Genomic DNA, 16,626 nt, shown 5'->3' on the forward strand with positions numbered 1-16,626 from the left:
TGATGGAGCCGGAGGCATGCAGTGCACCGTCAATTAATATTAGGATCACGATCGTCGGCCATGGATGCATGCATCTTCTTTTTGTGCATCATTAGATATAGATTAGGTACTGCATAGTGCATAACTTCGATTTCTACCTAGCTACAATACATACAGATTTGATTGTGGAGATTGAATTTTGCTCGCATCAAGTACTAATGTTAATTGCTCTATATTCAAAATGTCTCTTAGCAGATTTCTGTTTTATCAGATAAGAAAATTAATGCTTAAAATAATAATCCCGAAATATTATTTATACAATTTCTTGTAATATTAACAAGGATGATGTCCTTAAATTTTGTCACTACAGGAAATTAAAACTGGGACCATTTTACAGTTTTATATACACGCCTTTCATGTGAAGAAACCCAGAAACAAGACCCCAAAATAAAATCTCAAGTATTACAAATGCTAGGGTACCCCAGTTCTTCGATCGAAGCATGCCCTGCAATAATGCCTCTGTCCCATCAACCTGCATCACATTTCACTCCAAACTATTTATTATGCAACTAGCCAATGTGACAAATCATCCAACAAATCAACAATTAATGCAAAGGAATATTAAAAGACTACAGCAAATAAAAACATTTAGGTTTTTTCTCTTCTTTTTCCAGCAGAGAAGAAAGATAAAGATTACCAAGTTATTCTCTGGTGACCGCCAATAGAAACCTTGCAAACCTGCTGAGAAGAGGTCACAAGCACCCAAAGCATATATAATGAGCGCATTCATCCCCATCCATTGCAGCAACACTGTCACTTTTATGAAATGTTTGACATCAACCTGCGTTTAAATAAGGTTTCACTAAAGCGCACATGAATCTTTGAATTTGTAGCTTCCTCCAAAATTATCATTCACTAGTATGCCAAGCTTTGTATCGGATCATTAAGCTTGTCAAACATATTCAATCATTTAACCAGTGATTAGCAAAATGCGAACTTACTATATAGAAGATAATGCATAATATCAAGCCTGATGCTCCTGCTGTAATACATGTATAGCTCATTGTGTATAGTGGTTTACAGAAAGGAATACCTGATACAGGTACAGCCGATTACGCATAGGAAAAAGAATAGAAATCCTCAACAGAAGAAAAATAATGAAAAAAATAATGCAATAAAAAGAGAATATACCAAGCATCTTCAAGGCATATCCAAATATTAGAAGAGGAAAGGAGGACATAGACCATAACAATATCCTCTGCTTCTGGTCCTACAAAAGAAAGGATCCTGTCAGGGAAGCAATTCATCAAAGAGGCAAACCAGACACAACGAGAGTGCAGACAGTTAGTGTTATCAGCAAAAAGAAGCTTCAAACCTTGAAATGCAATAGTATGTGCCCAAAATGCAATCCCACAAAACATGTAACAGCAGCCATCAGAGAACTGGAAATTTATTAATAAAATGAATCAAAGACCAATTCTGAATAATCAATAACGATGACGATTTGACATTTATAGAGTGTCTGTTTGTGTGTGTGAGAGAGAGATGAAAATAGAGTTAGAGTCAGAGAAATGCAGAAATCAACCTTAAGATTCCCTCTGGGTCAAATGGTGCAAGGCACCATTGAGGAGAATCAGAGGGCAGAGGTCCATAGTCAGGAGAATTAACACTGCATTCCTGAGACACAAAGGGTTAGCATTTTTCAATTATCAGCAATGAAAAGCACTGATACAGGGCTTAAATCCTGATATATTCAATAATGCAGTTACCAGAGAAGGCCCATGAGAATGACCTTTGTTCTTCTGTAAACAGGATGTTGATAAAGGTGATGCTCGCCCAGAATAACTCGATCGATATAACCAACAGCATTGCAAGGAGGTTCAAGACTACCCCTCACTCCACAATAAACCTAGTATGTAAATATTGTACGCAAACGTTGAAATCTTACAGGACCAACCAAATTCAATCCTAAACCAAAATCTAACACCTTAACATTGTCCCTTAGCAATTAGAAATGAAGAGAACAATTTAACTCACAATTTGAGTACCAGGTCCAGAACGAGACAAATTCAAGCTTGCAGCTTCATATTCCCAAGTTGGAACGAAAAGACCATACAGAAAGCACATGTGAAAAAAGCATAATCCAATAGCAAACAGCCTGCATTACACATAAAAGTTAAAACTTGAGAATGGACAAAAAGGGAAGCATATGTATGGTCCACTTAAATTCATGAGCATCAACAGAATTTGTAGAAGCACTAACCACTGATTGTAGTATTTCCTAGCAAAATCGACCAGTGATTCAACCATGATATTGTTAACAAACCAGATCTCTGAGATTGAAGCCAGCAAATATCCAATTGAAATCCTCTGAAAATTAGATGCAGACACTTTCAACATGCTTTCAACATGAAAGGTGACAGTAGTGTATGCCATTTCGAATATCAAAATCACTCAGTTAATAGCAGAGGAAGAATATGATACAAACTTCTAGATTGAGTCAGCATAATGCTACCTGTAGTACACCTAGCCAACGTATCTTGCCCACATCAACCCCATATGTTAAATGGTCACGCCCGTGGAAATACCCACCTAAGAACACATTGCAAAGAGAAATATAACAAGCAATCATCTTTAAGCACAGAATCTATAACCAAATATGTTCCATACCTTAGAACTAATGAATGCATGTTATACAATGTAAGCATGAAATGTAAAGCATAAAATTTATACTAAATTCAGACAATTGACAAAACTTACAAGTGTTGTACCAATATAAGTAAAAGAAACATCAAGGAATGTTGAGTTTAATCAAGTATAAGATTATGATAATCTAATGGAACAATGACAGGGTACCTTGCAGTAACAACCCCAAGAGAAAGAGATTCATTGCTCTAAGAATGACTTTCTTTGTGGCAGTTGTCTTGTTGGGCATTTTCTGCACAGTAGTAGAAGGAACGAGAGCAGGCGGTTGATTAATATATAATTGCTTCCTTACATTTCAGAATTTTGCACATAGAAATCACTGCAGAAAAGTGCTGCCCTTTTCTTTTATAAAGATAAGCTTCCCCAATTAACTCTAGATATATAATGTAGTGAAATCATTTGGGATTTTGGAAGACATGACAGTGCCACATGGTAACATACAGGGGTTTTAGACAAGGATTGGGTGGAAAAAGGAAAAAAGAAAAAGATAAACCCTAGAGTCCTACAGCCTACCTTGAATGCAAGACTGATGGAGACGCCAACAAGAAAAAGAAAAAATGGCATTACAAAATCTGCAAGTGTAACGCCCAACCACGGAGAGTGGTTTATCGACGGGAAAGCTCCTCCGGCATCATCGACCAAAATCATCAACTGTTGATTGTTGATAGAAAACCTATCAAATCAGGAAGACGTAATAGACAGACACACAGAAAGCTAGCTCATCATCAAATTAGTTAACATATCTAAAAACAAACAAAGGAAATGAGAAAGATGTCAAGCTCTAGCCTTTAACTAACTACAAAGGAAATCATCAAGTAAGAATTCCATAATCCAGGTATATCATATCAACTTAATTGATTCAAGTGAATCGCATGACAACTCCAAACCTAATCTAAGTACTAATCCAAAAACCACCAAACTATCTCAAAATTAGAATCTAAGCAAATTAGGGATTCGCATTTAGCAAGCAATTTCAATCAGAATCGCCGGGCTTGGCGTACCGCGACGGTGAGGCCACGGAAGACGTCGAGAGAGGCCAGGCGTTGATTAGGCGTCGATGCATCTGTGCCGTTGGATGGTGAGGCGGGCACAAGACTTGGGATCTCATTAGAAATGGATGATTCTCCGTCTCTGTCTGTGTCTCTGTCTCTGTAGAGATGAAGAAGAGGAGCAACGTCGTCGACGGCTGCAGACATTATCCTGATCACGGTGACAGTCAGTCAGGCATCACTCACTCACTTCTGTGCTCCTCTTTCGGTTCATTTCTCTCTCTGTTTGGTGCTCCGTGACTCGGTGACTCAGTAGCAGTGCCTCCGGTCAGGTCTGGTGAAACCGGTGTATGCAAGAAAACTTAGAAATGTACACACCGAGAGATTTTTCAGTGTAATCGGTGGGATATGTGTGCTAAAAATTTAATAACTTAAAAAATAAAATTTTCCTACACTCCTATTAAAACACGTGGTGTACCACTTATGTATCTGTCATAACTAAAAATTGGGTAAATTACATAGTAGCCCCTCAGGTTTGAGTTCTATTGCAATCTCATACAACATCTTTAAAACATTTAACTTTCATACCTCAAGTACTATTTTATTTCAATTTCATACAACCGTTAGATTTTCCATCCATGGATCTGTTAAATGCTGACGTGGCTGCCACATATATGACACGTGGCTGCCAAATGTCTGCTACGTGGCAAATAAAATAATTTTTTAATTTAAAAAAAAAAAAAACATATTTGTCACTTTTTTTTTTCTCTTCTTCTTCTTCTCTCTCTTTCTAAAAAAAAACATATTTGTCACTTTTTTTTTTCTCTTTCTTCTTCTTCTCTCTCTTTCTAAAAAAAACATATTTGTCACTTTTTTTTTTTCTCTTTCTTCTTCTTCTGGGTTCGGACCTTTTTTTTTTTTTTTTTTCTTCTTCTTCTTCTTCTTCTTCTTCTCCCTCCTCCTCCTCTTTCTTCTTCTCTTCTTCTTCCTCCTTCTTCTGGGTTCGGTCCCTTTCTTTTTTTTTTTTTTTTTTCTCTTTCTTCTTCTTCTGGGTTCGGACCTTTTTTTTTTTTTTTTTTCTTCTTCTTCTTCTTCTTCTTCTTCTCCCTCCTCCTCCTCTTTCTTCTTCTCTTCTTCTTCTTCCTCCTTCTTCTTCTGGGTTCGGACCTTTTTTTTTTTCTTCTTCTTCTCCCTCCTCCTCCTCTTTCTTCTTCTCTTCTTCTTCTTCCTCCTTTTTCTGGGTTCGGTCCCTTTTATTTATTTATTTTTTTTTTCTTCTTCCTCCTCCTCCTCCTCTTTCTTCTTCCTCCTTCTTCTGGGTTCGGACCCCTTTCTTTTTTCTTTTTTTTCTTTTTCTTCTTCTTCTTTCTCCTCCCTCCTCTTTCTTCTTCTTCTTCTCTTTCTCTTTCTTCTTCTTCTGGGTTCGGACCTTTTTTTTTTCTTCCAATTTCAGGTTTTAAAAAAAAAAAATTAAAAAAATTATTTTATTTGCCATGTGGCAGACATTTGGCAGCCACGTGTCATATATGTGGCAGCCACGTCAGCATTTAATAGATCCATGGATGGAAAATCTAACGGTTGTATGAAATTGAAATAAAATAGTACTTGAGGTATGAAAGTAAAATGTTTTAAAGATGTTGTATGAGATTGCAATAGAGCTCAAACCTGAGGGGTTACTATGTAATTTACCCCTAAAAATTTCTTCACACGAAGGTCCAAGGCCAATGGGCTGTGCTACAATATTAGTTGACCAGCGGGCATGTGGCACTTATCCTCATTTCTTGTTAAACAATTTTAGCTCGTGGAATATTTCATTAAGGGCACTTCCACCGTGTGCTCAAGCCCAAGGGACAGGCGCAGGAATAGAGCCAAAGAGCTCGAGTGATGAAGCCCAGCGTGTGCTGGCGAGCGAGCCTGAGCAGGCCTGAGGGAGAGGCCAGGCACGAGTCCTCGCCCCGAGCGCTTGAAGGCAATGTGACGTGGGCTGACGTCAGGACGACATCAGCCACGTTTTTTATATTTTTTGCGTTAGGTGCGTTGGCTTCAAGCGCACGTGGGTGCGCGTCATTCGACAGAATTTCAGGCCTAGGGCCTGCAACGCACTCGGAAATGTTACCGTTGGGGAGGCCACGTGGCTTCCCCACGTCCGTTGGATTTCAACGGCTACAATTTCTGGACCGTTGGATTTCCAACGGTAAAAAAAATAAAAAAAATCTTATTTAATATCAGCCGTTGGATCTGAGATCAACAGTCCACTTTATTCGCCTTTATAAATTAAAAAAAGAAAAGAAAAAACAGTTTAAAAATCAGAAATCTTACCGTTGTGCCACGTGGCACAATTTGGAGTGTTGGAATTCAATTTTTTTTAAAATCCAACAGTAGAGATTAATTAGGTGAATAAAAATAAAAAAAATGTAAAAAATTAAATAAAATCCGGAATTTGAAAAATTAAAAAAAATTATTTTGCTTTTCTATAAATACCTTCTCATTATCTTCTATCTTACACCACAAATTCATATTTTCTCAACTACTTTCAACCACATTCCTATATTTCTCTCAAAGTTTCAATCCAATTTTTTTTCAGCAAAATGACTACTGATGCATGTACGAATTGGACGCTTATTGAAGATGTTGCATTGTGTACTAGCTGGGTTGAAGTTACTCATGATCCGATTACGGGTAATGAGATGCAGGTGCGAGAAATGTAGAGTCTTATTCATACCAATTTTCTCAAGAAAATTGGTGGGAAAAGAACCAAAGAATCGATGTCCAGTCGTTGGAAATTACTTAGCCAATCATTTAGTACGTGGAGAGACGCCTTGGCACAAGCTAGTAGTAATCTTCGAAGTGGGGAAAATTTAGCGGATCAGGTAACAATATATTATTTATTTGTTTGTACTATACCCAAATTTACATTATAATTATTTGTTTGTATTATTTATTTGTTTACTACTTTGATTATAATTATTTGTTTGTATTATTTATTTGTTACCTACTTTGATTATAATTATTTATTTGTTACTTGCTTTCATTATAATTATTTGTTTGTATTATTTATTTGTTACCTACTTTCATTATAATTATTTCTTCTCCCGCATTGTGTAGGAATTTCAAGCACAAGCTTGGTATAATGCCAAAACCAAAAGCAAAAACAAATCATTCAATCGGTGGGAATGTTGGAATATTGTCAAAGATTGTCCTAAATTCAGAGTTGTGCCTATTGGTCTAGAAGTTTTCATGAACAACACCCCTCTACACTCTACATCCGATCATGCCTCGCATGTTCATGAAGATGACACAGAAGAAGTGCCTAAAACGCCCCCTTGAACAAGTGTCGAGGTTGACCCGTTATCCAATTAGGCCTCAAGGTAAGAAGGCTTCAAAGAGAATAGGGAGTGCTTCCAAGAATGATTATGCAAAGTGTATGGAAGAACTTGCTCGCCTAGGTGAATTGACTTTGGCGTGGGAAATGGCAAAATTTGAGGCTGATAAGGCTAGAGAGGAGGCAAAAGCTGTAGCTGTTGAGAAAGCATTTCAAGCTAATAGGAGAGAAAGAGAGTTACTTAGGCAAGAAAGGGAATAGGTTAGAGAAGAAAGAATGACTCAACGAGATCATGCCATTATACAAAACTATCTTAATTATGGGTTGAACTATAATTTCATAACTCATGTTTTCAAAAATGCAATGGCATACTTTATCTTACGAATTTGTTGCAATGTCACACCTCCAACATTTTTTCTGTCTATTTCTCTTTTAAATGCCGACGTGACTTGAGGTGAAACCCACTCTCTAGCCCAGTGGGATTAAAAAACTAATTAAATATAAAAAATTAAAAAAAATTATTTAAATATTTTTTATTAAAAAATTGTGGGACCCACTCCCTACAAACCCATCACCCTCACCCTTGTTTCCCAGTTCACCTGACTCTCCCAACATTCCTTCCTTCACCGCCAAAACCAGAACCTGCCGCCGCCTCACCCACTAATCACCACCATCTCTCCCTGGACCAATCCAACATACCTATGTGTTTGATGTGGTCCATATCTCTGGATCGACCCGTTTCCTACGTGAGCTTCCCAGGTGAGTTTACGACAAACTCCGATGACAAGCACCGTCGCCACCACTACTATTCCACTATTCTTGGTGCCACGAATAGGATCCACCCTAAGTTCGCGTTGTTTGGTCGCCATTCATGGAAGATCAAACTATGGAATTCTCGAGATTTTGATGTTGGCGATTTGGCATTTGGAGAGGACGATGAGGGTGCAATGGTAGAGATTGAGTGACATGTGGTGGAGGATGAGGGAAATCACCCTATCTTGTTGGTTTTTCGTCTTCTCTCACTCAGCCATGAAACCCAATCACCTCTTTTTCTTTCCATTCAAGATTTAGATCTACATCATCAATTTGCCTTGTAGAATTTCTGAAAAAGATCATTGATGCACATTCGAACTCTAATTAATCATGGATGAGATTTGCGGCTTTCAATTTGACAATTTGAGTGCAATGGGCGATGACGTATGAATCCCAGAACAGATATTATTACATCTAATTGGGCTTTGATAAACACTCAACCAAAAAGGTTGTGTCGGTTACTTCGAAAAGTGCATGAGAATTTGCAAGTAGTGAGTGAGAACAAAGGTTGACGACGATAGCGGTTTATTCAAGTGAGAGAAGGAGATGAAAAAGACAGATCGACTCGGGAATAAGGGTGATGGGTTTGTAGGGGGTAGATGTCACATCCCGGCCTGGGGTCGACTCCGCCGTAGCACGATATTATTCGCTTTGGGCCCTAACCACGCCTCATGGTTTTGTTTCCGGGAACTCACACGAGAACTTCCCAGTAGGTTACCCATCATGGGATTGCTCTCGCGCAAACTCGCTTAACTTCGGAGTTCCGATGGAACCCAAAGCCAATAAGCTCTCAAAAGGCCTCGTGCTAGGTAGAGATGGGAATATACATATAAGGCTTAGAGGATCCATTCCCTTGGGCGATGTGGGATGTTACAATCCACCCCTCTTAGGAGCCCGACGTCCTCGTTGACACATATCCGACCAGGGATTGGCTCTGATACCAAATTGTCACATCCCGGCCCGAGCCCCCACCACATCCTAGGCTCGACTTCGTTGTAGCACGATATTGTCCGTTTTGGGCCCCGACCACACCCTCACGGTTTTGTTTCTGGGAACTCACACGAGAACTTCCCAGTGGGTCACCCATCATGGGATTGCTCTTGCGCGAACTCGCTTAACTTCGGAGTTCCGATGGAACCCAAAGCCAGTGAGCTCCTAAAAAGCTTCGTGCTAGGTAGAGATGAGAATATACATATAAGGCTTAGAGGATCCACTCCCCTGAACGATGTGGGATGTTACAGTAGGTCCCACATTTTTTATAAAAATATATAAATGATTTTATTTATTTATAATATTTAATTAGTTTTTTTAATCCAATTAGACTAGAGAGTGGATCCCACCTCCAGTCACGTCAGCATTTAACAGAGAAATAGACAAAAAAACTGACGAAAGTGTGACATTGCAACAAATTCGTAAAATAAGGTATGTCATTTTAAAACATAAGGTATGAGATTGTGGTTTAACCCACATTTGACGTAGTTTTGTGTAATTTACCCATTTCATTATATAGGGGATTTTTTTTCCCGGTAGGTAACATCATTAAATAGTTTAATAGTTAGTTTTTAGTAGAGCCGGCTCAGGAGAAAGGTTACGGAGTGCGATAAATTAGGTTATTTCACATGCAATAAAACTAAAGAAGGAAGCGATGAACAATTAAGAAAGGTGATTGGAAAATTGGTAATTTACGTGTTAATAGGTTATTTACTGCTATCATATCCCGAAAACGGGTGTTTTGGACGTTTCGTACTCTCCGGATTGATACAACTTTGATTTAGCATGTTTGTTTTGGGCCTGTCATATAGGATTCGAAGAGAACTACGAGACCTACAAGACTTAAGTGAATTATGTCGTTTACTATATTTAATTCGGATTTTGATATTTTAGGATGTTTATATATATATATTTTATGGGAAAACTTGATATAAGTCCTTTTTTTTTTCCAGTTTCTTAAAATAAGTCAAATTCTTTAAATTTAGGATTATTTTATTGTCAATGTATTATTTATGAATAATATTTATTGTTAAAAATAATTTCTTTTTAATTATCTCTTAAATTATTTTTTTCTTTTTTTTGTTATTTATTATTCTCCTGTCCTAAACCCCCATTTATTCTTCATTAATTATATTTTGACTTTACACATTTAAAATTTTTTGATGCCTAAAATACCCATATTTGAAGGTTTAATGTTCACAATTAATTCTATACGGATTGGAAGGAAGATTTAATGATTTTACAAAAATAAAAAATAAAAAATTAATTGCCTAATATATAATAACAATAAAACATGCCTAATATATGTAATAATATGTTCTTTGTTTAGTCAATCAAATTATATTTTACATATAAATGTAGGTAAATTTCACACACACACACACACACACATATATAACAAAAAAAACATGCCTGATATTGTAAAAATTCATGCAAAATAATTTACTTACAAAAAAATGTTATTTGATTTAGTGCACCTACTATGCAACATTTTAAAATGTTAGATGCTTAAAAAAAGCAAAATAATTTACCCAATAAATGTAAAGTACATGCAAAATACAAGCAAAATAATGTACCTACATAAAAAATAATATTTTTTTATTCAATACTAGTTTACCTATTATTTGTACATATAATAATAAAATGTACCCAATATATGATACATACGAAATAAAATACCTACATAATGAAGAATATTATTTGATTCAAAATTAATTGACTTACAAAATAAAGAAATTTTGTTTGATTCAAAATTAATTTACCTATTATTTGTACATATATCTTATAATAATAAAAGGTGCCAAATATATGTAATAATACATGGAAAATATATTACCTACTAAATAAAAGAATGTTATTTGATTCAACATCAATTTACCTACAAACTATATGTTAGTTGCTCATCATAAATTTACATATAGGTAGATTAATTAGTATAATATGTTTGAACATATATGTACTATTGTGCATATATATTGAGCTTATGGTAGTACTATATGCATTTGAACGCGTGTGTGTATATATATATATATATGTTAGGGGTAATAATATGTGTAATAATTATTTGTTCATTGTAATTAAGGTGAGTAATTACATTCATTGATTTATTTTGAATATTGTGGTATAAGTTGTAAATATCTTGTAACAATTGTCACATCCCGGCCCGAGCCCCCACCACATCCCGGGCTCGACTCCGCCATAGCACGATATTGTCTGCTTTGGGCCTCGACCACGCCCTCACGGTTTTGTTTCTAAGAACTCACACGAGAACTTCCCAGTGGGTTACTTATCATGGGATTGCTCTGGCGTGAGCTCGCTTAACTTCGGAGTTTTGATGGAACCCGAAACCAGTGAGCTCCCAAAATGCCTTGTGCTAGGTAGAGATGAGAATATATATATAAAGCTTACAGGATCCACTCCCTTGGGCGATGTGGGATGTTACAATCCACCCCCCTTAGGGGCTCGACATCCTCGTCGGCACACATCCGGTCAGGGATTGACTCTGATACCAAATTGTCACATCCCGGCCCGGGCCCCCACCACATCCCGGGCTCGACTCCGCCGTAGCACGAGCAGTTTTGTTTCTAAGAACTCACATGAGAACTTCCCAGTGGGTCACCCATCATGGGATTGCTCTCGCGTGAACTCGCTTAACTTCAGAGTTTCGATGGAACCCGAAGCCAGTGAGCTCCCAAAAGGCCTCGTGCTAGGTAGAGATGAGAATATACATATAAAGCTTATAGGATCCACTCCCTTGGGCGATGTGGGATGTTACAATAATAGGTCAATTATTTTTCTACTTGGTAATCATTTTCAAATTTGGGTTTTATTTGGAAGTTTATAACTAGGTGGGGTTTTGTCTAGAACATAAGAGTTGCAAGGATTTATATCTAAAGAACCATTTTTTTTATAAGTCCTTGAATTTGAAAATCAATCAATGTAGCTCTTGAATATGAGTGTTGCAAATCATTGTCGTCCTTTCGTTATATTTCCGTCAAAATTTCTGTTAGTGTGTTGACGTGGCACACATAGGGGTCCCATATAAATTAAAAAATAAAAAACTAATTAATTTTATATTCTAAAAATAATAATAAATTAATTAATTAAAAAGCCACACACACACACACACACACACACACACACACACACATTCTTCATGAGAGGCTGTGACCTGTGAGCACCTAACCCAAGCACCAAACAACCATCTTCCCCACCATGTTTTGCAGAAAGACACAATCTTTGAGAGACCAAGAGGAGGGAAAGAGAGAGAGAGAGGTCGAAATCATGGGTTGGTTTCTTGCATGTTTTGATTCTTCCAAAGACAAAAAAACGCATGAGTAATTAGAGGGAGTAATCAGGAGAGCAAGGTGGTGTGTGGAAAGGATTACCGGATTGGGTCGGAGGGGGAAGAAGATTGTGGATGCAAATTTCTTCCTCATTCTTCTTGGACAAAACTGCACCTACATAACAATTAACACCTTAGGGTCAAGGCCAAGAGCCTTACGCGCCCACGATGAATGGGGGGCTTTGGCCGAAGGATCTCCGATGCCAAAGTTAGACTTTAGAGAGAAAAGTGTTTAGAGAGTTTTTGGAATTTTGCAAGAGTGTGAACCTAGGTTTAATAGAGAAAAGTGGGTAATATTTATAGGGCATGGCCGGTCCTCTTTGGAGAAAGAGTGGCCAGCCCTTTATGTATATTTTGGGTGTTATTTGGTGATTTAATTAGCAATTTAATATACTGATTAGGAATAAATATATTAATTGGCTAATTAACATAATAAAAGGAATATTTTTGGGAGGTTATGGAGTGAATAAAATAAATAACTAATTGATTAGCTAAAAAAGGGAAAATGAGGTAAAAGATATATGGAATGAAATAGGTTTTGGGAGTTACCTTGTAGAAGGGATTTGATGGGATAGGTTTTGAATTGTTACCTATTTTGGGCACTTTTGATTTAGTTGAAGGATGATTGCCCGCTGCTCGCGTGTAGGAATCCCATTGTACCTCAAGGGTATTTTTGTCCTCTTTTGTCCAAAGATCCACATGTCGCCTTGTGATTATTTTTGGCTCAACCAATGCCCCCACACCTGTTGGGCTACCGCAGAAAAGGGCAACAGGTGTAGAGATTTTCTTGCATTAGGAAACTTTGAATTGTTTCCTATTTTGATGTTGATTCTCTCTTTTAATAGGAAATTAGATCCTTCTAGGAAAAGGAAATAAATTTCTCCCAAAGTCTACTTAAGTCCACCTTAAGTGGATTATTAAATCAACTTTGGAGAGCAATTTATTCTACCTTACAAAAGGGAGAGATCTTAGAGGATATTTGTTCCCCCTCCTCTAGCAATCTTCTACATCTTGCCCGTGCAAAGGATCGTCTTTCGTTGCTTGCTTCGTCTTCTCGTTGCTTCTAGGTAAGAAAAAAAATATTTTTCTTGTCTTCTTGATTTTTTTGGAAGCCTCAGGGCTTGAAATTGTCTCGACAAGGGTTGAGGAGATTTGAAAAAAGACCTAGGGAGGCTGCGGCATTGTTGCCGTGGGTGGTGGGAATAAATAAGCTATGCCATGGATCTTGGCATGGGCGCTGGGCTTCCTGCGGCTTGGGCCGTGGGTTAGTGCTGCAGTCTGGGCCTTTGTGCCTGGGCTGTGAGGAAGGAGAAGGTGAGGGGGTGCTTGCCCTCTGTCAGCTGAGCTAGGTTGCAAGGCCCTTGCATCGAGAAGAAGGATGGGGGAGGAGCCAATGCAGGCTAGGCTCCCTGCTTTGCCATTTTTTTAAAGAAGGTGAGGCCGAGTGCCTCTTTTGGGTGGATGGGCCTTTTTTTTTTTTGAACAACCCTCTAATGAATCTTCTTTGCACTTTTTGTAGAATTCCTTCGAGTATGTCTTCCTCGTGCTATAAGAATGATGATGGTGTGTCGTCGTTGTATTATCAAGTCGGGTCTTTGAGCAAGGTTGGCTACTTCAAGGCTGCTCACTTCAAGATTAGCTTCGATGATTTGTTTAGAAACTTCCTTGAGGCATACTGGCATGCCATTCCGTCGGGAGTGCGTGTGAAACGAGTCAAGGATGGTAGCAACCGTGAGCCATATGATGGGGCTCGGAAGGCCATCAAGTTTCACCTCTATTATTTCGTGTTAGGGTTTACTTTTCCTATGCTGCGTTTCTTCCAAGAAGTGCTTTACTCCATGAAATGTGCCCTTGCTCAATGTTCTCCGAACACGGTCCGCGTGATGGTGAGATTCCATAATCTAAGCCAATTCTTCGACTTAGATCTAACTGTCAACGAATTTTGGTATTTTTTTGACATAGGTCACATTGATGGAGTTGGGCAGCTGCGATCTCGTCATAGGCTTTTTGATAACTCGAGCAAGAGAGATCATGATTGGGCCAAAGAGACTTTGGAGATAAGTGGAGAGTGGGAATCTGATTCTTCGCCTGAGCTGCTTGTACCAACGGTCTTCATACCTGGTAAGTAGGCTGGTTAACCTTTTCAGTTGCTTTGTTTTAATGCTAAGCTGCTTTTCAATTTTTTGATTATCCTCTGTTGCTTTTGTAGATTCGGAATTTGGCTCAACTCCTAAGGTTTCTCCGGACATGAAGAAAGTACATGTCGCTCTGGGTATCCCTTCCGAATATCATGAATGGCGTTGGCTGCTTAGTTTTCTTCGTAGGGAAAAATGTGGGCTGCCCCTGAAGGAGGAAATAAAACAGATCAAGGTAGATGCGTTGGCTCGTCCTATCATTGTGATGGAGCCTGCTACTAATGAAGGTGGGAAAAAGAAACATTCCCCGCCTGCTCAAGAGACGCCTGCTGAAAAGAAACCGATGACTGCTTGCGGAGGTTCTCCGGCTGCTCAAGAGATACCTGATGAGAAGAAACCGAAGACTGCTTCTGTTGCTCACGAGGGTTCATCAACTGCTCCCAAGTTTGTGATTAACTTAACTTCCTCAAAGAACGAGAAAGAAAGGTTTGCTGGATCTGTACCGGTGGTGCCTGCCGTTTCGAAGGCTACTAGCTTGATTGCTGATAGGATTGCCCAGCGTAGAAGTTCATCTGTACCTCCGGTGCCGAAGTTTGTGTCAAAGTGTCTATCTAGGGCTAAGTCTGGTTCACCTTTGGAGAGGTTTACTAATATGAAGAGCGACAAGGTGTCTCTGTCTACTAAAGTGGCGCCAAAACCTGCTTCCTCCGCTGCTGCGACCAACTCGTCTGCTGAGAAGAAGGAAACTGCTCGTGCATGCAGGCTTGAAGAATCCACCAAGACTGTTTCAGGGGAAGTTGCTAAGATTTGATCTCTTTTGAAGCCAGATCTACTTGAAGACATGGATATATGTGCCAAGTTTGTTGATGGTGTTAAGGGGATTAATCGTCCGAGTCTTTTCGCGAAACACACATTAGAGTATAGAAAGACTGCTCTGTTAGCCATGATGCAGAAAACAACGATTCTGGCAGTCGAGTTTATGTTCCTTGACCAAGAAGATACCAAGGCTGCTAAAAAGATGGCAAGAACCATGGCTGCTGAAGCTTACTTCTTGGTCGAAAAAATCAAGAAATTGGAATATGAGCTTGCTGTTTTGAAGGGATCTAACATTTCTGCCCTTACTTCTCTGTAACTTGAGACCGCTTGCCAAAAGATCATGGATTTGAAGATTAGGCTTGATGCGATCCAAGTAAAGTATGAAAGTGCAGAAAAGGAAATCGAGTGTTACATACCTCAGATTCAAGATCTTGAGTGTTCTATCTCTGAATGATGCCGCTACTAAGAACATCAAGGCTGCTGAAGGTGTGGCGACTGAGTAGTCGTGAGATGTCCAAGCTATTGAAGAGTAGTCTTTTGGGTAGCTTTTAGGATTTTCTTTGTTGCTTTTGCTTGAACTCCTTTGGTCTTTACTAGTTGTTTATCAATTTTGCTAGAAAATTTAATAAACTTGTTTCCTTCGCTTTTCTCCATCTTTGCTTCTGTGGTTCACACCCTAACCTCTAGACTTTATAGACCAATGGCAGACGTGCTACTTTTTTTATAAGCAGACAGGCCAGCGTAGCCTACGCAACCGTAGATGTTGGTGTAGAACTTTTTACAAAGTTGTTAGCCATAGGGTTGGCTGCCATATGCCTTACTGACAGAAGTAGACAAGTCCGCGTAACCATTAAGCTGTTAACCTTGGCTTCCTTCAATTCCGTAAGTTGCGTAACAAGTATCACAACACTTTAGGACTTGGTGTAGATTGTTCCACGCTTGGCAAATGTGAAGTTTATTGACTACGTAGCATGTCGGTAGTGGATAAAACTTCGTATATGCATGCTAGCTTGTTTAACCTTTCACTAGGATGCGCAGTTGTACAAGTCTAACATAGCTTCATTTCTTGAAGGGCAAGCCATAGGCAGTCTTCCGAAAAACCATAGGTACCTTAGTGCACTCGGTACCAGCTTTAGGTTTCTAGGGCAGCCACCCTTAGGGTGTACTGCATAATGTGCCCCCTCCGTCTTTAGGGCCCGGTTCCCGATAGATTAGGCCAAGAGACCCAAAATCCTTCAATTAGCTAAGCCTTGAAAAAGACCATTATGGCTACTTCTAGGAATCCCGGGGCAAACCATCGTGCATCTAGTTATACTAGGGTAGCAGGCTCATCCACGTCTGGATATTCGGAGTGTTGAGTTTTATCCTCCCGCTTTGGAGAGCATGGTTGGTCCCTCGGGGGGGGGGTGAAATTCTTGCGGTGAGTCCCAAAAAAGGGTGCAATCTTCTTTTGAAGTGTAGGAGAGGTAAGTTGTTGTAGACATGTAGTCGAGCCAAGTTGCAAATTGCTTCTGAATTCTTCATTGAAAA

At 38.9% G+C, this 16,626-nt stretch overlaps 1 protein-coding gene across 4 annotated transcripts; it reads right to left on the bottom strand.

Moving 5' to 3' along the window:
• Positions 1–263: 263 nt before the first annotated feature.
• Positions 264–4,129, bottom strand: LOC103432645 (uncharacterized). Of its 4 annotated transcripts, none has more exons than XM_008370847.3 (13): positions 3,687–4,129; positions 3,199–3,336; positions 2,836–2,917; positions 2,495–2,571; positions 2,243–2,349; positions 2,017–2,137; positions 1,772–1,888; positions 1,565–1,656; positions 1,355–1,421; positions 1,171–1,249; positions 981–1,072; positions 677–820; positions 264–511 (listed from the first exon to the last, which is right to left on the bottom strand). In XM_008370847.3, exons 1-13 carry the CDS (start codon positions 3,879–3,881, stop codon positions 371–373), a joined length of 1,452 nt encoding a protein of 483 aa, XP_008369069.3. In that variant the 5' UTR covers positions 3,882–4,129; the 3' UTR covers positions 264–370. The 4 variants fall into 4 exon arrangements, with proteins under 4 accessions (XP_008369069.3, XP_008369068.3, XP_070675575.1 ...); XM_008370846.3 differs by having other exon boundaries at positions 1,565–1,648; positions 1,749–1,888; XM_070819474.1 differs by having other exon boundaries at positions 3,199–3,358; positions 3,687–4,021.
• Between the last annotated feature and the right edge of the window lie 12,497 nt (positions 4,130–16,626).

The sequence above is a fragment of the Malus domestica genome, chromosome 03 (assembly GCF_042453785.1).
Source record: "Malus domestica chromosome 03, GDT2T_hap1".
In the NCBI taxonomy this organism is placed as follows: Eukaryota; Viridiplantae; Streptophyta; class Magnoliopsida; order Rosales; family Rosaceae; genus Malus; species Malus domestica.

Excerpts from the sequence above, each read along its gene's own strand:
- LOC103432645 (XM_008370846.3), bottom strand. The coding sequence starts at position 3,881 with ATGTCTGCAGCCGTCGACGACGTTGCTCCTCTTCTTCATCTCTACAGA. Across the intron at positions 1,889-2,016 it reads CTGGACCTGGTACTCAAATT|GTTTATTGTGGAGTGAGGGG; the intron begins GTGAGTTAAATT and ends TTTACATACTAG. Across the intron at positions 1,422-1,564 it reads GACCCAGAGGGAATCTTAAG|TTCTCTGATGGCTGCTGTTA; the intron begins GTTGATTTCTGC and ends ATAAATTTCCAG.